Below are 23,400 nucleotides of genomic sequence, written 5' to 3' on the forward strand. Positions count from 1 at the left end.
CTCCAAGGCAGCTGAGAAGGATTGTGCTTGTTTAATCAGCTGCTGCTGAGCTCAGAGTCCAAGTAGATTGCATGTGTTATAAATGTACTGTGAATTAGGCCTTCTTGTTACATAATGTAATAATTGGTTTCTAGGAATCTCATGCCAAGTCTTAGATTAGGTTCTCATATAATTATTATTTCTTACTGATTCTTTATATATGGAGAAGGAGATAGATACGGTTCATTACTTCATTCCAGGAAAAATAAGCCACGTGTAGAGGCATCATTTTAAGATGAAATATAATTTCTGAAGCAGTATATGTCCTGCTTTATGAAATAAACTATTTTGCAACTAAATATAAATTTCAGATTATCAAATATCTTGTGTATTACTCAATCACACAGAAGCATCTGAGTCAGTTATTTTCTGTGAAATTGGTATAAGTAATACTGTACTTTATTCTCATGACAAACTTGTGAAGTAAACAAATTAATGTACTGTATTGTATTTAGAGTAGTACCAGGCATAATCTTCCACATATATTTTCTGACAAAAATTTTGGTCAGACATTAGAGTTTTGTATTCTTGCCAGCAACGTTTTAGTGAAATATTCTTATACTACTTAAATGCCCTTTTCTGCCATTTAGCTTGGCAACCTCAGGAACTAAAAAAAAAATTTTTTTAGAAGTATTTATAGAATGTACTATGTTCCAAACATAGCCGATTGCATTTGGTTTCTTTCTGGCTGCTCAGAAGCTAATAGGGGACTTTTTGATTCCATCTGCTTCTGTTCTTCTGGCATGCTTATTTTCAACCAGACTTACTTCATTCCCATTTTAATTGTAAAAGATGTACCTGGAGTTTTTATTCTGGTGACTGTAGCTTAGCTTAATTTTTAAGAAATAGGATCAATAATTTTGGAGGAGGAGGTATAGGGAGGAGTCTCCCCAATGGGAAAATCTGATCATAGTTGATTTTGAGGAAGCAAGTAGATTTATAGGCAATTCAGAACCAATTAATCTAATTATTTTAACCTTTAAAAAACAGCTTTCACGGGGTTTTATGCAAGACTCTTGAAAACATTAGCAACCAAAGGGCTAATTGCTTTTTTTTTTCAATTATGGGCTTAGGAAGCTAGCTTGATGCTAGAAGAATGTGAGAATGAATTTACACTTCTAGAGGGAGAAATATAATATATCTGAGCTCTCTGGAATAGCAAGTATAGGTAAGCTTTTAAAATATTTCATAAATGAATCAAAGTGCAGTCATGAAAGTAAGTGCTCACAAAAGCTGTCCAAAGTATGTTGCAGAGGAGCTCATAAAACAGAGAGTAGCAGAATGTGGATTTAAGGTGAGGCCTAATGTTGAGTCCTTAGTATATCCATCCCCTCAAATGTGTTTCTGCAATACTTTTCCTTCTCATTTAGGTGAGATGAGATGTTGTGTACCCTTTTTTCTTGTTATGACTTAGTTATTTTCTGTCACTCTTTCACTGGTGAAATAAAAGTCCTGTACAACTGAGGCCCAAGTAGTGCCTTTCTTATTCTGGTATCCATTAATGCAAGATGCAGTTGTAATGTTCTTCCTCCATTAGACCCTAAATTAGTACTATGACTTCTAATAACCCAGTAGTTTTTATTCTTTAAGTCAGGGTTCTTTAAAGATACTCTAGCCAGATACTGCTTTTCTAACATTTTACAAAGTACTGGACTCAGTGAAAGTATTGGAAGCAGAATGGAAATTTTTATCTTTTCTACACTTAGAATCATTATGTCCTCATGTTACCAACCCTGAAAAAACTCCTAAATGGCAGAATTTAAGAAAGATGATTTTAAGAGGACAGGTCACTTGAAAAATTCGTTCAAATACCATCTTGTAGACTTTCCTTTTGACTTCAGTTGATGATGATCACATCACTTTTCATATATCTACTTACTTAAATTGATCTTCTAGAGGTAAAGTACTGTAGTCTTATTTCTTTATGTCTCTTAATGTTGACTCCTTGTGCAACAACCAACAATTTAAGAGATGCAATGATGGCATAAGCTCGAGACTAGAAAGAGTGAGCATGTGGAATCAGGGTAGCCGTACTGGCTTGTATGCAGGCTTGCAGGCCATACAGATCTGGTGTGAATTCTATTTATGTACTTACTGTTTGTTATTGGTCACATTTACACAAAGTGAATTTCTTCCTCTGTAAAATGAATATGATGATAGCTAGTTACAGATTTCTTATAAGCACAGTAGAGTTATTCCACTTATACTCATTATAAGTCTATAACATGTTCTCAGTAAATAGTAGCTGTTACTAGAATTTTATCAAAAACCTGCTGTTGCCAAGAGAGGGACTGATAAATGAACATAGTTTTGTTTTTAACAAGTAAGAGGCCTAAAAGAAAAGTGCTTTTATGATGTGTATAAAAAATCTTGCTACCTAAGTAGTACAGGCTGTTTTCGAGTTTTAAGAACAATTTAGATAAATTTATTGATGAGAGATTAACTGTAGTTCAAATGTAGGTCTGCGCCTGTGTGCTTGGTACTGGCCTTGTATAATGTGGAGCCTTATGAGGAAGAAAGCCTGTTGAGGTTAATAGCAAGACATGTGGGTGTACAGCACACCCCAAAATAACTCCAAGCAGAGCTCTGCTGAGGAGCTTCAGAGCTCACATACTTTTGATTTAGTAAAATATTTCTAACCTGTGACGATCCTTCCTTTGTAAATTTAATCTAGAGATGCTTATGTCAATCTTAGGTAATTTTAGTAGCTCCCCACTGGCTTTTCTGCATTGACTCTTCCACATACCAGTCATGGTGATACAGGATAAGTTACTAATGCTGCCACCTGAAGACACAGTCTGACTCAGACCTTGGACACACCAAAAGAGGTCATTGTGGTGTGACCCCAATCAGGGTAGAAACATTCATCTTGTCTATGCCCTGACCTCTCTTGCTCAACTTTAGATCTATGAGTTGTATTATTGTTTAATCTCAATTAGTATTCATTATAATTACATTAATTATGTGGAAGTACAACCCATTTCCATTGTGGGAAAAATACCTTTGTTAACTACTTATGGTTAATTATTTCCCTTATTTCCTTACTGAATTCCTCTGCTTTCTCTTTTACTTATGAGACAATGTTACATTTTAACAGGCTTTATAAAACCCAAGTTAAATGCTAAGAACACTGGTTCATTAGTTGAGGGGGAGATAAGTTGTTTGGTTTGGCATATTTTGTTGCTTTTGTTTTGTGCTTAAGGTTAATAATTTGTAGAAAGATAGAATTCTTGCCATTTCTGCCTTGTTTACAAAATAAGTTAAAGCATTGGTGGGTTCCTAGATGTATATCTAGTAATAGAACATTTATAAACAAAACTTACATTTTCATTACCCAAGGGATTGAAAGTACTATAATGTGTATGTTCATAAAGTTTTTGTAGAAATGTTCACTTGCATAAAAATCTGTAAAGGTTACATTATCTTCTATCATTTAATATTATCTCAAATAAAAAATATATTCAGTTGAGTTTTATTGACTTAGCTAGTTCAATCATTAGGGAATGAAGAAATCTGAGTTTAACTGAAACTAGTCATTTTAAGTTTGGCAGTTAACTCTTCAACAAATGGAGTTATTTTTGTGAAATTCTATGCTTTTTTTGGTTTGCTGAAAAATGGATTAAGTATAAAAGAAGGATATTTACCCTTTGAAATGATAAACGCCACATATTTGACATAAAAATTACAAGTATTTGGATTAAACTTTTCATTTACTACCTTAGATAATAATTTCTTAATATTGATGCAGTAGAAGACAGATACAAGTATCTCTGAATTCTAGATGGTCTGAACTTCAATTTGAGTATAATACCTTTTATCAGTAGTATGTGATAATTGATAAACTAATCTCAGTTTAATCCTTGGCCAAGGAGTTGAAGATAATTAAAAAGAAGTAAGGTGAGAGAGAGAACCTAAATAAATGTTCTCCTTATATCAGTCACTTGATATTCATTACATACATAAACACACTTGCTATGTATTTGCCTAACAAATCCAGTTGAGGCCACAGAGCATTGAGAGTTTAACCATAAACCTCCCTATTTACAGTAACTCAAGTAAATAACTTTGTTTATTTCTATAAGGACTTATGGTATTGTTATTTTGCATTCTGTACTTAAATCTAGTTTTAAGGTAGCATGCATATCATTCTTTTAATGCACGAAGAACTAAAAACATAATTTGCCAGGGTTTCTACTGAAAATTTTAGGTAGCCTATTGAAAGAATTAGGGTGATTTGTAATCATTAAGTATTTTTGCTTGTTGAATGATAGATGTATCTGTGAGTACTAGAGAATAGAGCATCAGAACTGTGCTGTTTTTCAGGAAAAAAGAAAACTGATATTAATGTGATTTAAAATTTTTCTTGTAGCTAGAACGAGTAAATTTGTCTGCAGCTCAGACACTGAGAGCCGCCTTCATTAAGGTGAGGTACAAATAATTTTATATATTGAAAGCGTGTATTATATATAAATGTTATATGTAAATCTAAAAGCCTCATAATGGTTGCCAGTTTTATTTTCTTTTAGTGAAAAACTTTTTGGGCATTTAAACCTGTACTAGTCTGGTACACTCTGTATATGTTTAAAACAGTTTCTAAAAGGTGAGGTGCAACAAATAGTGTTTTCTTACCATGCATCTTTACATCACTTTGTAACATTGAAACTGACTTCTTCACCGCACAGTGTTTTCTCTTGCACTTTAGAGTATATTTTTAAATTATTTTTTCTATTGTTAAAACTCATTTGTAAAATTGTAATTTGTAAAATTTGCAAATTTGTAATTGTATATTGTTTAATTATAGAACATAAATATACCTCCATATAAAATAGGTTAAGGTTACTTTGGAAATACTCAGTTTAACCACTCAAAATTAATTTCTTCATTGTTTCCAGATCTGGGCTGTTCAATTTAAACACTTAAAAATATGACTTGTTCAAATTGAGATGTTTTCCAAGTACAAAATATACACACATTTTGGTGACGTACAAGAAAAAGAATATAAAATATCCTAGTACTTAGCATTGTATATCGATTACAAATATAATGACATACATTTTGGATGTATTGTTAAAATAATTTCACCTGTTTCTTTTTGTGTTTTTAAATGTGGCCATTAGAAAACTTAGAATTATATAGGTGGTTCATGTTTGTTAAATTAATTCTTTTTGACAGCTGTACTCTAGAGACTAAATATATATATATATATATATATATATATATACACACACATATATCAAGGTACCCAAGACTGATTGTTTATTCACACATTTGTTCCCATTAACAGCTAAAATAACTTTGTTTTTCAGGTAAAATATTTTAATGCTTAAGTGTGAAATAAATTATGGTTACGTTTTAGTAGATAATGTCTTCAGTGACTTTCATAAAATAGGTAAAATAAAGAATTGCATCAGCAGGAACTAGTGAAAAGGTCAGTAAGAGATTAATTAGCTTGGGATGTAACACATTTGTACATGAAAGCAATGCTACGAATCTCTCTATATCTATCCTTATCTCAACTAGCAAAAATGCTTTGTCTCTTATTATTGCTTTTGTTTTCTCTCCAACAAAATTAGAGATAAGGGCAGAACAGATTCTGCCTGGAAGCGAGAGGGGTGGGGAGTTGAGGGAAGCAATGATCCAAACAATGTATGCACATATGAATAAACGAATATTAAAAAAAAAAAAGAGTGGCCCATAATAACAACTATGTACTTTAGGTGATTATGTAGTCACATAGGTTCATCAATTGGAACACGTATGTACCATTCTGATGCAGGATGTTAATAATGGGGCAGTATGCATGTGTAGGGACAGAATACACATGGTAAATTTCTATCTTCCTCTCGATTTTGCTATGAACCTAAAAAATAAAGCCTATTGTAAAAATCTAAAAAAAAAGAATTGCACCAGGCTTTATTGTAACATTGTAATATAGCTGATGATTTAACAGGGAAGTGTAATTGCATAACTAAGGTAGATCTGGTTGATCCATAGATAAATTTTATTTTCCTTAACACTTGTTTTTGACTTTTTGTTTGTTTGGCGTTTTTCTTGTCATTATTTTTGAGATGAGATCTGACTGAAGTTGCCATGGCTGGCCTCAAGTGATACTTCTGCCTCATCATCTTAAGTAGCAGAACTACAGTTGTGCATCATTGTGGCCAGCTCGTAGTATTGCTTTTTTTTAAATTGAGAGTACTGAAAATTATTTTGAGAGAAAATAAATTAGACAATATTGCACTGATTTGTTTTTAACTATCACATTTAGTTTTTTAAATTTTAAGTGAAATTAAGGGAGGGCATGTGTAGTGCTTTTTTCCTCTGGCAATACTGGGTTTAAATTCATGGCTTTGTGCTTGCAAACAGGCAGGCACTCTCCTGCTTGATCCATAGCTCTAGCCCTTTTTCTCTGGTTATTTTGAAGATAGGTTCTTTGTTTGTTTTTTTCCCCCTATGCTGACCTGGACCAACTTCCTGCTGTGACTGGGAGGACAGGTATGCGCCACTGTGCCAACCTATTGGTTGAGATGGAGTCTTGTGAACTGTTTGTCCCTGCTGGCCTGGAACTGCAATCCTCTCATTCCCAAATAGCTTGGATTACAGGTGTGAGCCTCCACTGCCCAGCTTGATTTTTGTGCTTTTCTGACTCTTGAAAAAGATGAAAAACATCTTACCCAGCCAGTCTTTTATATCCAATTTGCAATTCTTGGTTATAACAATGATTTTTATTTCCTATCTATTTTTATTTGGAGAAAAAAAGATTATTTTTGCCCCTCCCCTCAAAAAAATGCCATGGCATATTATCTTTTAAGGTACATGTCTGACCTGATTACCTATTACTCTGTTCTCTGGGAGCTTCTGATAGATTCTTCTGTCTCCCGGGTTAAGAATCACTGGTCCACAAGAGTGTATGTCTTTTACCTTTAGGGTATTTTTCTTTCACACTAGATTTACAAAGATAGAACACCCACAGAATTTAGCGTTAAAAACTGAGGAAAAAATAAGATGTAGCTTAACTAGGACTTTTGCCAGAAGACATTAAGACTATTATTCCCAAACCATGTGCCCAGTCATCCTGGAACCCCACAGCAAACTTCAAGGAGTGGCATGAAATCTTTAAAAAAAAAAATTTAAGGCAAACAGTGATATTGAACATCTGTTTGGTACTACATGAACTTATCTTGAAGTACTTTTCAATTTCAATACACTAAATTGGCCTGTGTTCTTCTAAGTGATGTCATATCTTTGTGAAACTGGATTATTGGTCCATGCTGTGACAAAAAGCAGGTACCATAAGAAAGTCAGTGTACAAGAGGAAATGAGGGTGGCAAGTCCAATCTAAGTCCAACTTTTGAGAAATTGTGCAATGCACTATGGGTGCAAACATGTTATTAACTATTGGTAAGCCATTGTTAAGGATCACATAAAATACTTTTCTTCAATTATATGTTCAGTACTTTTTAAGGTTAGTATATTGTTAGGACATACTACTTATTTGTACCTAATTGTTTAATAAATAGTTTTCACTATTAGGTATTTCTTTTGGAACTTTGAACTGAGAAAGGTAGGAATGACTTCACTTTTTAATGCTCCTGTTTTGACATTTGAGGTCCCAGGGTTCATATTGGACACTTTGTTTTCAGACATAGAGCAGTTAATTCCTTCAGCACCTTAGTAGTATTTAATTACATCTTTTTCTGCTGACATTTCCTGCAAATACATAAAGAATACTCTCCTAACCCCAAGGTAATTCATTATGTAGGTAGATTTGATGCTACTTAGAGAAAGAAGACAAGCCACTTACCAAATACAGCATTAAGTGTAATTTTTGATAGTTCACCAAATTGACACATAACAGCACATTAAACCATTATTTGGACTTTTCTTTTGTAAAGTAATTTTTTTTAAGTAGATTCGATCTTAAATATATCCATGAAAGTAAAAGTAGCAGTAGACTATAAAGGAAATGGAATTCAGCCAAATGTACTCCATTGTTATTAATCATCTAGCGAAACGATTTCTATGACCAGCATTTGACATCAGTAAAAGTGATCCTGGGATTGAGGTAAATGTGTATATTTTCTTTTCCCATTTCATGTACAGCCTTTCAGTTTTTGATAATTGAGATCTAGTAAAAAACAAGATGTTTTTATAGAAAGAGCAATAGCAGAAGGCAGCTAAAACTGCAGTGACATCAGAGTGGAGTTAAAAAGGCAGAGACTAAGTGTGCTTGATACATGGAAGCAAAAAAGACTGCCTTCTGATTAGGGTCATGAATTGCATTTCTGTTTGCTATTTAATAGTAAGGCAAAAACGAAAGGAAATCATCAGCAGAAGGATTTAAATTGTCAGGCATTCTAAAAGAAATAAACGTTGAATACAATTCCAGTTTTTTAAAGAAATATCGAAATGAGTTAAAATTACTAGAGAAAAACTGAAATCTGAAAATAAAATTTGTTAATCTCAGAACCCTTTATATGCAGTCTTAGGGCCCTGAGGATGCCAAGTAACAGAACCTATTGCAATTCATTAGTGAAACAAGCTCAGAAGGCGGTAAAAAGATTAATGATGTTATGAAAACTTGTGAAGGATGCATTCTTGCTACAAATAAAAATAGGAAATGAAAGTCATTATATGGGAAAGTTGTTAGGGATTGTATGGCATCAGTAAAACCTGTAAAAGAAATCCTAGTTTATTTTTTTATTTCCTTGGCTTTTGTTAATTTAAATGCAACAAATCTATAAAATATTGATGAGATGAGTTACTGCTTGATCTTTAAGTTGAAATGTTAACTAAATTACAGGTCCTTGATCTAATAGATATGAGTATATGCTGTATATAAAATCTTTCTGTCTGTATTAGTTTGGTTTCAAAAGAATAATAAAGTAGGAAACATCAAGTACTTTATGGTCAAATTGGAAATGGACTAATGAACATAGTGAAAAGTAACTAATGCACAAGGTATAACAAAAAACAAGTGAATGCCATCATGACACTTGCTTTCACAAAAATTTCTATCCTTTTAAGTGATCCATCTATGACATTAAATAAATTCGCAACAGTTAAGATTTGGTTTTAAATGCTGATCCAATTCTGTATTTAAAAACAAGCATTCTTTGTCTTATAGGCTGAAAAAGAAAATCCAGGTCTCACACAAGATATCATTGTGAAGATTTTAGAGAAAAAAAGTGTAGAAGTTAATTTCACGGAGTCCCTTCTTCGTATGGCAGCTGATGATGTAGAAGGTATCAAAAAGAAGATCCTTGTTTGGCTTTAAAATTGTTGAAAAAGCACTTCCTTCAAATCTTTATCATTTGAGAAGTCTTCCTTTCCTCCCCTCTTTCCCATTCCTTCACTCTTACTGTGATCATAGTGGGAACAATCTGTATAAAATAGAAAAGTAGTTAACTTTTTATATTTTTCAGATTTAATTGTGTAAAACGATTATTAATGCTACATGATTTAATTTTTCCCCATTAATAAAATATTTGTAACGTTTCAGTTTCACTAAAAGATAAGTTTTTCTGTGGGATAATTCCTTTATTTTGTGTTGAGTTTGAAAAACATGAGCTTTAAATTATGGCACAGTATTCAAAAACAGATTTGGGAAGGCAGTATAGCAACTATTCCAACCATTCTTTTTTTTTTCCCCTTTTTAATAAAATAGAAATGAATTTCACTTAAAATTAATAGTCAGTTTCCTGATAACTTAGAAAAATGTAGAAGTCTGATTTTCTATTTAATTATTTAAAGAGAGAAGGGAAAAAGTAAGCATTTCAGCTCATTCTATGACTTACAAGAAACATCTCACTATTTTTTAAACTTGCAGTTGCAGCCTGTTAGGCCATAATATATTGACTTGGTAGAGTTGGAGTGCTTCTTACTCTGTAGTGAACTTGGTGGTAAGCTTATTTTGTCACTGCCAAGTGTGATTGATCCTCCTTTTAAAATAGTTGTTTTGTCGTTCCAGCCCTTGTGTTGGGTTTGTGGTGATGTTTGTATTTCTAAGTGAGATTTCAAGAATGTGCTGGAAATGTTAGTAGGTTTTTGGGATTTTGATATAGTCGACCATACTGTATTCAATAAAAATATTTTTAGTTATTAAACTCACTTTTCTCATTGGAAGATGTATATTGCCTTTGCATTATTTATGAATTTATTTATGGTTTCCTTGTGAAATAGGACTGATGATGTGCTTGATTAAGCCTATTCCCTTTTTAATTAATTTATTCATTTAAGTTTTTATTAGGTATTTCTATTTACTCCAAATTGAAAATGTTTCATTTTTGTCCGCTAGCATTTTGCTTGGGAGGAACCCTAATGTTAATATGGGACTAAGTTGAACTCTAATAAAGTTTTTCTATGCAGCCTTGTCTTTTCTAATTCTTTCTTCTCCCTTAATCTCTTTGACAACTTTGGGAATTCTTAGGCTTGAATTTGTCAGGGAGTTACATGACTTTTTATTATGCATTTGTTTCATCAGAGTATATGATTGAACGACCAGAGCCAGAATTCCAGGACCTAAATGAAAAGGCACGAGCACTTAAACATATTCTCAGTAAGATCCCAGATGAGATCAATGACAGAGTGAGGTTTCTACAGACAATCAAGTAAGTCATTTTTTTGTTATTGTTTTATTTTGGTTCTTTTTTAAAAGCTCTTAAGAGGAATCATTCATACTGGATGTTTCTACTTTGGTATGACATATTAGCTAAAATATTAATTTGCAATAAAATTGGATAATTTTTAATGCTACATTTTTAATAACTTAAGCAGTGACTTCAGAGTACAATACTTTTGTGTTTAATGTTTAAAATAACAATGAAATGCACATAAACTAAAAATTAATTTGAATTGCATAAATAATGGAAAAAACATAAATGTCATATTAAAAGGAATAAAGTAAATTAAAGATTGGTAGTAAGAGATAACAAAATTGTTTTTATTTCACCAGTATTGTAAATTAGGTAAGTAATGTACTCATGTGAGTAACATGTTCTATTATTGACCAAACTGAACCTTTAAATCCTTGCTTTTGGAAAACAGTTTAAATAAGATGCAGAATACGCATGGGTAGGAGGCTGTCAGGTAATTAGTTCTAGAGCAGTGGTGCTCTGACCTGTGTACTCTCCAGGGGTACAGTGATGGGTTAAGTAGTAAGGGGAAAATTCCAAACATAGTTCCTACATAAGTATATTTAAACTGATAAGTTTAAAATTTAAAGATAAGTCTGATAACTTTCTTCAGCCTCAGTGAATTGAAAACAAAACAAGCTGGGAAAAATTACAATGTCCCTAGTCAATGAATTGTTTTGGTGAAACCATAGCTAGAAATTGCTGAAAAGGGAAGATTTAGTTCATGTCTTTTTTTCTGAAAGAGAATTACGAATCTGAGTAGACTTGCTTGGAATCAATAATAACTTTCAGAAATACCTTGTAATTCATATTCCAAAATGCTGTATTAGCTAGTTTGGACACCTATTTTGAATGCTAAAGAGGCAAGAATATGTCTGACTCTAGAAAAACAGTTGTTTTTGGCAGATTTCCAGTTACGAATGAATGACTTCCCTCTTTGGCAATATTGAGCACCAAGAATATTAAAAAGGCTTTTAATAGCCAAAATCTGTATCACAGGGGACAAACCCTGTGGGTTTTATGTTTTACCTTGATAAGAAAGCTCAAACTTCCTTTAACTATTTTCATTATGTGAAGTTATGTGAAGAGAGAAGATAGTCATCTGTTTATGAAGTTTTATTTTTAATTTGATATAATTGAAGTAAATGTGTGTGAGTGATAGTTATATATTTGTTCTTTGTTAGTAAGTCATGCTATATTTCTATGAAGAAATACTCAAAATAGTATGTTTAGCAGATTTTGATTCTGATCATTGAAGTCAAGTTTATATAATGTGTTGATCTGATCTGGCTATTGGAAATAATTTCTGCTGTTTGAAAGAAGTGTGTTAGAGGACTAGGATTGATGAGTTGTTCAGTTATGTTCTTTAGAAAGAATCAGTACTTGGAGAGTCTGTCTCCACAAGCCAGTCCTAAATTTAATCAAAGAGGTGAAAGAGCTCTACAATGAAAATTATCTAACAAGATGAAAGAAATGGAAAAAGACAGTTGTAGACATGAAGATGCAGAGACCTAATCCTATTACACTCTTTCACCCTAAGGAGACCCTAAGGCATCTCTACTATACCCTCTGTGACTTCAAGGAGATATAAAACTACATCACTAACAGCCAAATTTTAGTCATAAGGAAGTTAAGCTCAACCATTTAAGAATATCGTCCATAATTTTTGACAGAGACTTGATTAGGTTAGGAAATTTATCATTTAGAGAGGAATAGTAATATTTCAGTTTTGTTTTCAGGATTTTATGTAGAACAACTAAACTAAAAGTAATGGCAGTGGAAATTTATTTCTTGACTGTTTTAGGAGGGATAATTTTCCCTGGTAAGCTTTTATATGTATAGATTATTTCTGAGACTAAAGTTCAAACATACATAAATAACACATATGGCTCAGGTGGTATTTTATCACTGTGATATATACTGGTACATTGTGACACATGCTACTACTATTAATTGATTGACAAATTAGTGTATAAAATTGTACCAGAATAGAAAATGGTTTGTCTTCATGTACAACATACTGTGCAATGATTGTTTTTTTCTTTAAAATAACTTATGTTTTTTATATTTAAGGTAATTATTCTCCTCATCCATTTATTTTAGCATGAAGCATGTATCAAAGACCTATTATATCAGTATTACAGCTGACACTATAGGGTACCTTCAGCAGTGAAAACATTCCTGACAGTAGTGCATAGGCATTTTTGAATATATTAGCAGACTCAAGTTTGACTCTCCATTCCAACATTTAGATGTGACCTTAGTTATAAGTTGATTAGCTTCTGCCATTCTAGCTTCTACCTCTAGAAATGCCAAACAGCAGCAGTTTCTAAATGTGACTGTCAACACTAATCATCTGGGGAGAGTTTTGTTCCTGCCCTTCTCCCTTTTAAAAGTACAGACAGGTTCTTTTTTTTTTTAACTGATACACAAAAACATGAAAGGATATTTTAATGGAGTGCCCATGTTGTGTTTGATGCAGGTATACATTGTATATTTAAAGCAAGTTAAAACATTTATCTCCTGGTGCATAATTGTGATCTTAGACCCTATAAATACTGTGTTATTATAGTCTTTACTGATACACAGTAGACTGTTGGTAATGGGTACATGACTCCAAGGAGACCACCTTTGAGGAAAAACCACGAATGCCGAGATGCTCAGTGCTGTGTTGCAGATAGATGCTTGGTTCATTTTCCCGTGATGTTATTCAACCGCTGCTCAAAACATGTCACCTTTCAGCAAATCTAAATTTTTTACTTTATTGCTTAAATTAAGCATGATAATTTTGGGGATACTATTTGCTTTTTGGAGGCAGATTTTTGCAAAATCAAAAGCAGGGAAACACTTAGCAAGATCACACAATGATTAAAACACAACTGAAGATAACGCAGGACTGACAGAGAAGCTTCTCTGCATCATTGAGCAGCGTGATGTACATGTATGAATTTCAAGATTTTGTTCCTGAAATTTCTTTTGCCTTTTAACTATTGGGTAAAATTTCTTTTGACTTTTTTTAATCACTTTTTTTATGCTACTTGGTCAGAACTGTATAATAAATCTGCAGATAAGGTGGACTTTCTGTAGATTGCAGAGCTTCTTACTCCTATATAACTATATGTTAATACCACTGATCAAATTTTCCCTGTCCCTAGCCTTTGATAACCACTCTACTTTTATAAGAACTATTTTCTTTAGATTCCACATAAGAATGTAATTATACAATATTTGGTTTTTTTTGTGGCTGTCTTATTTTACTTAGCATAATAATCTCCAATTCTATTCATTTTGTCTCAGATGACAAGATTTCATTTTTATGGCTGAATACTACTGCATTGTGTATATAAGTAAATGGACATGGCTTGTTTCCATTTTTTGGCTCTTGTGAATAGTTGAATTTTTAATTTTTTGAGAAACCTCCATACTGTTTTCCATGCGGCTATACTAATTTACATTTCTACTAATGGTGTGTGAGGTTTTCTTTTTCTCTGTATTCTTACCAACACTTGTTATCTTTAGTCTTTTTGATAATAGTCATTCTTATTGGGATGAGGTTGTAGCTCTGTGGTTTCGATTTGTATTTCTCTGATGATTAGTGATGTTGAGCATTTTTTCATATGCCTGTTGGTCATTTGTGTGTCTTATGAACAATATCTATTTAGGTTTCTTGCATTTGTTCTTTTGCTATAGCTTATATCCTTTAGATTTCTGTTCCTTATCAGATGTATTGTCTGCAAATACTTTCTCCTATTTTGCAGGTTGTCTCTGCAATCTGTTGATTTTTCTTTGCAGTATGAAGGGTTTTTGGCTTTATGTAATGCCCCTTTTTTTGCATTTGCTTCCTGTGCTTTGGAGATTTTGTCCAAAAAAATCATTGCCTATCCCAGTGTCCTGAAGTATTTCACCTTTGTTTTCTTTTCCAAGTCTTCCATTGAAGTCTTTAATCCCTTTTCAGTTGATCTTTATAACTAGCAAGAGATAGAGATCTAGCTTAGCTCTTCTGCATGTGAATTTTCAACTTTCCCAATACGACTTACTGAAAAGACTGTCCTTTCTCCACTGTATGTTCTTAGCACCTTTGTCAAAAATCTGCTGAAGATTCATGGATTTACTTCTAGGCTGCCTGTTCTGTTCCATTGGTCAACGTGTCTGTTTTATACCAATACCATGCTATTTTGATTATTACGCCTTTGTAGTATGTTTTGAAGTAAGGTAGCATGATACCTTCTGCATCGATATATATATATTTTTTAATGCTCAAAATGGCTTTGGGTATTCAGAGTCTTTTTGTGATCCCATATGAATTTTTAAATTTTTTTTCTAGTTCTGTGAAGAATGCCATTGGTATTGTTTTGGTAGGGATTACCTTGAATCTATAGATTGCTTTGGATAGTATGGACATTTTAACAATATTGATTCTTGTCCATGAACACAAAGTGTCTCTACTTTTTTGTGTCTTCTGTTTCTTTCATCTTGTTTTATAATTTTCATTGTAGAGCTCTTTCACTTCTGATTAAATTTATTCCTAAAGAACAAATGAGATTTTTTTTAAATGACTTTTCCAACTTGCATGCCTTGTTTCTTTTTCTTGCCTAATTGCTCTGGCTAGGACTTCCAGCATTATGTTGAATAAAAGTGAAATTGCTCATTTTGTCTCATCTTTGTCATCTAGATTTTGGAGAAAATCTTTCCACTTTACCCCATTCAGTATAGTGTTATCTGTTGGCTTATTACAGTGGCCTTTATTATGATGTTTTCCTTGCATGGCCTATTTTCCTGCATTTTTATCATGAAGGGTTGTTGAATATTATGTCTTTTCTATGTTATTTAAGATGACCATATGTTTTTTATCCTTCATTCTGCTGATATTGTGCATCGTACTTACTGATTTGCCTATATTGAACCATCCTTTCATCCCTTGAATGAATCCCACTTGATCATGGTGAATAATCTTTTGATATGCTGTTGGATTATGTTTGCTAGCATTTAGTTGAGGATTTTTGTATCTGTGTCCATCAAGGATATTGTTCTATAGTTTTCTTTTTGTCTTGTGTTCTTACCTGTTTTTGGTAATAGTGGCTTCATAGAATGCTTTTCAAAGAATTCCTCTCATACTTTTTTGAATAATTTAAGGAGAATTGGTATTAGTTTGATTAATTGATGAATTGTTCAGTTGTGTCCTTCAGAAAGAATCAGAGTACTTAGAGAGTCTATGTCCACAAGCCAGTTCTTAGGGCCAGAATAGGCCTGCATACAGCATCTAGATCTTTTTGCCCTATGGTCAGACTCTACAGCACTGTGCCAGCTCTGTGCAGAGTCACTGCGACTAGAGCAGCACCAGGTTCCTTCCTCATACCTGTGGTCACCAGTGCCACCAAGGGGGGTTACACCCTTAGCCCACAGCCCACCAACACCATCACAACACTGTGTTAGGACCAAGGCCCACGCTTGTACAGGCTTCCTCTTGCAGAGGTAAACTCAAGAATGCTACAGCCACAGGTGACGCTAACTGGAATAGAAGTCAAATAGATAGGTTCATGGGGGCTGTTAGGATCTGCCAAATCTTAGGTTATATAAGAACACTAAGTTTCAGGGCAGTCATGTGCTTACTTCTCTGTCCTACCTCCAGTAAATAGAGTCTTGGACAACACTATGTTGCCTAAGGTTGGGGTCATATTGGTGAAGGCAGACCCTTGGACCTGGGCTGATGTAATCCAAGTCACACTTGAATCTCTCAGTTGCAAGAACTTGCTGCACTGTCTCAGGTACACTGAGGCCCATTATGCAGCCAGCTCTGATACAGGCTAAGAAAGAATCCATTTCACTGGAACACAGCTCCCTGCCTGGTACTAAGGCAGTTCTATAGTCCCATCTCTAAGCACTGATTTGGGAATGGGGATAGAGACAGCCCCTTGGCCACTAAGGCCAGTGCTAAATTGGGGTCATACCTGGGTCTCACAGCTTGCAGAGGTCTGCACAGTCTTAGAACTGAGTGTTCCCCAGGCCTGCTCCCAGACTGGAACTGATATGACCAAAACTTGGGTCCAGCTAGCAGGCACACAGGTCTCTGCCTAATGGCAGAACTGGTCTAAAGGCTCTTGTCTGTGAGCTCTGGCCTTATATTGGGAGTTTTCAGTGTTTACTGGGTGCTTAATCTCCCCAAAGAGGGCCTGGCTGTGTACTACGTTTCATGGCTTGTTCACCTGATTACCCTCCATTCTACCAGCCAGAGGTGGAAACCCTCAACAACCTGCCCTACTAAAGTTCCAGCAGCTCAGTCCACAGACTGGCTATGATAGGTGTCCTGGGGCTTTGCCTAACACTGGGTTTCACCATGGCGGTTCCAGATCAATTTCTTTTTTCCTATTCCGAATGAGAGGTACCTCTCTCTGCACTGGGCTGGGCTTCTTGGAGTTGTGAGTTGGGGATCATGTGGTCAACTCCTGCTTTCATGGCTTCTTCAATGCATCTTTTCATTTTGTTATACTAAAAGCAGGCATTATAGTCTCACCTGATGCCCTTAGCTTTTGTGCTGGTAGTTTGGTGTGTGGATAGCTGTTCAACTTGAGGTATCAATGGGAAGACATCACTGGAGGATGTAACTCAGCCACCATCTTATTCTACCTTCGGATCCTCAATTCTTCAAAAGCAGATCTGAGGTAGAAGACTAGCAAATCCTCCCCCCCCACCCCCTTTGAATTTATTTTCCTCCCCAGGTAAGTTAAAGCAGCCTGTTTCAGAGCTACTCATTTGGCCTACACAGCCCAACCATTGCCATATATATTATTTGTTTTGTTGTTCAGCCCTAACAGCATACTTTTTTATAGAATATTGAAATACACTGAAAAGTAAGACCATATATAATCAGCTTTCTAGTCACTGTATTATTTTCCCTATTATACTCAATTTTACTTAGCTCCATTGTGGATTTGTTGAAACTTGCATATTCAGAGCTTTGACATAGTTTTTATTTGCTGAAATTATAGTTTCTCTCAGAAAATACCATGGCTGTATGACAACATTTTATTAAATAGTGATGGATTTATGTCCATCACAGCCATACAGTGGATTTAAGTTGCTTGAAAATAAAGGAAACCCTCATATAACTTAAAACTGCAGTTTTGTTTACTAAACTGAGGCAGAAAAAGAAATGGTGAGGTGGCATTTCTGTGTAAGATTCACTATCCTGCTTGAATATGTAATACTTTAATGTTTTGGCCTAATACCAATGTTTGATATATTGGAGGCAGTAAGTAATTATTGCAAAATGTAATTTTTTAAAATGTCATTACTACTTCAGAATAGGGTAAAGTACTTTTTTTCCCCTTTTGTTAGGACTGAGGTTTGAACTCAGGACTTCACACTTGGAAAGCAAGCTTTCTACCTCTTGAGCCATACCTTCAGTTCATTTTGTTCTGGTTATTTTGGAGATGGAGTTGTGTGAACTGTTTGCATGGGCTGGCATCAAACTGCACTACTCTCTATCTCAGCCTCACAGTAACTAGGATGATAGGCATAAGTCATCTGTGTCTGGCTAAAGTACTTTTTAAAAAATATATATATTAAAATCCTGTATGCTTATAAGTGCTTGAATTTCTACTTGCTTGTGTGCTGGAAAATGCACATGCTCACAGAAACTGTGTTCTTTATGTTTTTCCCTTCAGAGAGGAAAGCTGAAATGTTTTAGGAATGAAATAATTGAAACCTGACATTTGTGATTAAAAATGTGAATAGTAAGCTAAACATGGCACATGTAATCCTAGCACTCAGGAGACTTAGGCAGGAGAATAGTAAGTTCAAAGCCAATCCGGGCTATATAGTGGAACCCTGTCTTGTAAAAAACAAAAGTCGGTAATAAAAGGTTATGTTTCAGTGGTCTAGATTTGTCTTACTAATTTGCAGCCTTCATGCTATGGTACGTTTGAATAACAAATGTTTTTGCAGCAAGTAACAGCTACAAGAATAGATATAAAAAAGAGAAGATCTGCCTTAGAAAATAAGAAGCTATTTGAAAATGTATAATTATATAAAGTTCGGTTTCACAGGAAAAAAATGTTAAGTTCACATGTGGAAATTGAAAAGGGCGTAGATATAAAAGACAAGAACAATTTGAACACGGTGTGTGGATAGGAAGGATTGTCAATTCAGTTCCTTTTCTCTCTAGAAAAGGGAGGACAATGTTGATACATAGATAGTCAAAGGATGATTGCTGTTATTGATGTATAATCAAAGGAGGATTGCTAGAAAGGTTAAAGAAGAAGAAGAATCTGATGTTCTCTCTCCAAGTATTTTAAATATATTTTCCAAAGGAAATAGCAGAGGTTTGGATCAGTTGCTAAATAGAAGATGAATTGTCTAAGGGAAAAGATGAATATTTCTTCATCATAGAAATGTTTTAAACATCAAAACTGATATGTATATACTGTGAAATGTTGGTTAATACAGAAATGAGTTTGCTGTAATAAAAGATTTCATATAGTTCATAAAATTACAAAAGTAGTTTGAATTCAGCTACATTAGCTTGAGAAAAGGTTAATCCAAATCTGAAGAAGACAAGAATGGCAGGGGAATGCTTACCTTCTTGTGAAAGTGAGTAGTGATGAATGAAATGCTGTTGATTTGGGAACATTGGTGCTAGCTGAGAATATTTGGTCAGCAGCAGTGCAGGATCACAGAAAAGTACCGGCTAAAACTCCTCCTCCAACCAGCTGGCCAAATGGTGGCCCTTGGTGAAGCATACAAATGCTAATTGAGTGTACTGTGATTAGTAATTACATATACACACACACACACACACACACACACACACACTTCTTTCAGATATAGTTGATTTTAATTATTAATTTTTCCTTTCCCACAGGGATATAGCTAGTGCAATAAAAGAGCTACTTGACACAGTGAATAATGTCTTTAAGAAATACCAATACCAGAACCGCAGGGTAAGTTTAGTAGAAACCTTGCTAGTTGTCATTAGATACTGGTTAACAGTTATTTTGTTGAATTAAAACACTAAGACAATTTGATTATTGGAAATTGTGTCATTAACCCTTGGGCTTGTCTTTGAATATAAATACATTGCCATGTGTTTAAGAAGACGCTCTTAAAATATTTAATATTCTCCATTGCATATTCTGTGTAATCACCAATCTTGACTTTGTCTTTTGTGTTATTTCTCTTATTTAGTTTTCTTCTTACTTTTCGTAAATACAGGCACTCGAACACCAAAAGAAAGAATTTGTAAAGTACTCCAAAAGTTTCAGTGATACTCTGAAAACATATTTTAAAGATGGCAAGTAAGTACTGTCATTTGTCATTTTCTTTTAAAATGAAACAGAGTATGTGGTTTTATATAATATTAAAACCCTGTAAATTAAACACTTTTACTGTATTGTTGATACTCAGGGCAACTGGTAACAAAGACAGACTGTTAGAAAATGAATGATTGCTAATCTAGCCATAAGTCTAGAGTTAGAGCAGGAGTTGTCAAGTTTTTTTCTGAACAGGTAAGATAGTGAATGTTTTAGATTTTCTGGTCCTGTGGCTGCATCTGCTTCACATCTATTCTTGGATGTGACCATGGACAGTATGGAAACAGGTGGTCATGACTATGTTCTAATAATCTTTATAGATACTTAAATTTTAATTTAATTTTCACCTGTCCCATGTCTTTCTTTTGATTTTCCTCTTTAATAGTTTAGAAATGAAGGCGGAGTGGCTCAAGTGATTGAGTGCCTGCCTGGCAAGCATGAGGCCCTGAGTTCAAAACCAGTACTGTCAAAAAAAACCCAAACATTTTAGAAATGTAAAAGCAGGTTCACTATTCAGCCAGTACCATCCCCTAAAATAGTTCTCAAACTGTAATTCAGTTGGTCTGGCATGAGGTGGGGTCCCAAGAATTTGTGTTTCTAAGGCATTCTCAGGTGAAATCAAAGTTGCAATCCTTGAAAACCAGTGCAGGAAGCCTAAAGTAATGCTTGGCTTTCAGTCCTGTCTACCTGATGGAATCACTTGGGGTCAGGTTTTTAACCCATTGCTAAGGCTCCACTCTCAGAGACTCTCATTAAGTTAGCCTGGAGTGGGACCTGGGCCTAGCTGTTTCATGAAAATATTCAGGTCACATTAAAATGCTGTAAGGGTTGTATTCCACTGTCCTGGAGGGAAGGAGACTTAAAGTGGCTTTCCCTGGTGTCATTCTGTTAAATAAGAAATACGCTAAAAATGTAAGTTGGACATTATTTAAGTTTACTTAAAAATAGTAACCATAGAAAACCTTGAGATACTCACATATGTATAAACTGATGCAGAGCTCTTGTCTTCTTCATTATTGTTTCATACAGATAGTTCTTTGTACTTAAAGTAGAATGGTAGGAATTTTGTGGACAAGGCCATAATTTTTTTTTTTTTTTTTTGGCGGGGAAAGGGGACAGGCTTGGGTTTGAACCTAGTGCTTCATGCTTGCTAGGCAGGCACTCTACCACTTGAGCCACATCTCTAACCCTTTTTTGCTTTAATTATTTTTCTAATGGGGTCTCAACATTATTTTTCTGCATCAGCCTAAGACTGCAATACTCCTATGTAGCTGAGATTTCAGGCATGTACCACCATGCCCAGCCTTGAAGTTTTAAGATACCTATATACTATCATACCACTACAATATAATAATAATTAGTACACTAGAATTCTTATTTTTAGATTCATATTTAACAGTTCAAATAAGTTGAAATGTTTACATTTGTATTATGAATTAAAGATACTGAGTTACTTTAATGGTTTTATGTTTCATATACCTAGTAAGGTTGTCTAAGGGAACTGCTTCTTGATGACTTAGCTTATTAAAAGCTAGCAGTTGTGTTGTAAAAATAAGCTTTTATCTGTTTTTCTTCGGTCTCCTCTACTAAGTCCAAATAACCAAACACATTAAAAAAATAACTTGCATGATGATATCATTATTTCTGATTCTAATTAAAAATTATTGTAGTAGCACATTAAAAGGTGGAAATGTAAAGTCTAGTTTTCAGTAATATTATTTGCTATGTATATGGATTATTCAGGCTCCCTGCTACAGCTTTTTCTCCATTCAGAAGCTTCTTTGAATTCCAATTTTTTGTGTTTAAGTAATGTGCTATGAATTTTGTGCCTGTTCCCTCAGAATGCAGAAGTGTTTAATAGAGCATGATCTTTCGGTAGGGAGATGAGTTTGCATTGATTCAACTAATTCATTGCTGGTCCCTCTGACTGATAATTGTGTAGAAAGATACAAGCTTCAGCTATAATTCCAAGAAGCTGATAACCATGCAAGGGGACCACTGCTTCAGCTCTGTGCTCCAGTCCCATGAACATGGGCCATTAGGAGAATGTGGTGGAGCAGGATGCAGTTTTTAAGAACATTTTTATCATCAGGTGCCAGGTGTAAAAGCTACATGATTCTGTTTAAAAAATACTAATTGTAAAAGTAGTTTAGGATTGTCTTGGTTTTTTTTTTCTTCGAAAGATGGTAAGATACATTGTGATGAATCAGATTAGAAGTGATTAAGTATTTCTAAAGTATTTGTCATGGCCATTGTCACACAGATCTTGAGACTGATCATAATACAGCTTCTATGAAATAACTGAAGACGACATCACGATCCTGTTTTATGCATACCAACTCTTACTATGTTAAGTTCTTGGAAGCTCTCATACCAGATTTCATTTTAACTTCTGTGAAACCACATATGAATCATCATCCTCTTTCGTCAGTTATTTGTTTGGCCTATTCATGAACTCTGATTGTTGAATTATAGATCCTTAGCAGCACTCCAACACCTTATTACAGCCAGAACCACCAGGGGGCAGTAATTCCTAGATACTGTAGTTTGAAATGCTGTAAAACCATTAAATCCCAAACTGGAATGTAAGTTGTAATACTCAATACTAACTTGTTTGCTTTTCTCTAAATTTACTTCATTGCTACTGTTGATAGATGACATTAAGTATAAATATTTGAAAAAATGAATTTTTTAATGGAATTAACACTCGTTCTTTTTCTTTTTAAACAGGGCAATAAATGTCTTCGTAAGTGCCAACCGACTAATTCATCAAACCAACTTGATACTTCAGACCTTCAAAACTGTGGCCTGAAAGTTGTATATGTTAAGAGATGTACTTGTCAGTGGCAGTATTAAACTGCCTGTATCTGTAAATTTTAAAGTTTGACTGTATAAATTATCAGTCCCTCCTGAAGGGATCTAATCCAGGATGTTGAATGGGATTATTGCCATCTTACACCATATTTTTGTAAAATGTAGCTTAATCATAATCTCACACTGAAGATTTTGCATCACTTTTGCTATTATCATTCTTTTAAGAATTATAAGCCAAAAGAATTTACGCCTTAATGTGTCATTATATAACATTCCTTAAAAGAATTGTAAATATTGGTGTTTGTTTCTGACATTTTAACTTGAAAGCGATATGCTGCAAGATAATGTATTTAACAATATTTGGTGGCAAATATTCAATAAATAGTTTACATCTGTTAAACATTTCTTTACTTGAAAAAAGATACGTGTGTGTGTGTGTGTGTGTGTGTGTGTTGTGTGTATGTATGATCAGAAGACCAAGACAACTTTGTTTAATATCTAAAGGACTTCTAACGGGAGCATTTTAGCAGTTTGTCAAATAATAAAGCAACAAGAATTCCTATTTTTTGTCCTTAGTCAGTTTGGGCAAAAAGTAGAAGTTATAC

At 34.1% G+C, this 23,400-nt stretch overlaps 1 protein-coding gene across 2 annotated transcripts in view; it reads left to right on the forward strand.

The window, feature by feature from the left end:
• Positions 1-23,195, forward strand: part of Pdcd10 (programmed cell death 10) — a 46,515-nt gene extending 23,320 nt beyond the window's left edge. For both annotated transcript variants that reach the window (XM_074073846.1, XM_074073847.1), the window contains exons 3-8: positions 4,409-4,462; positions 9,167-9,284; positions 10,523-10,649; positions 19,534-19,612; positions 19,884-19,966; positions 22,712-23,195. In XM_074073846.1, coding sequence (XP_073929947.1) covers positions 4,409-4,462; positions 9,167-9,284; positions 10,523-10,649; positions 19,534-19,612; positions 19,884-19,966; positions 22,712-22,793 — 543 coding nt within the window. In that variant the 3' untranslated portion in view covers positions 22,794-23,195. The remainder of the gene's footprint in view (positions 1-4,408; positions 4,463-9,166; positions 9,285-10,522; positions 10,650-19,533; positions 19,613-19,883; positions 19,967-22,711) is intronic.
• Positions 23,196-23,400: the final 205 nt, after the last annotated feature.

The sequence above is a fragment of the Castor canadensis genome, chromosome 5, assembly GCF_047511655.1.
Source record: "Castor canadensis chromosome 5, mCasCan1.hap1v2, whole genome shotgun sequence".
NCBI lineage: Eukaryota > Metazoa > Chordata > Mammalia > Rodentia > Castoridae > Castor > Castor canadensis.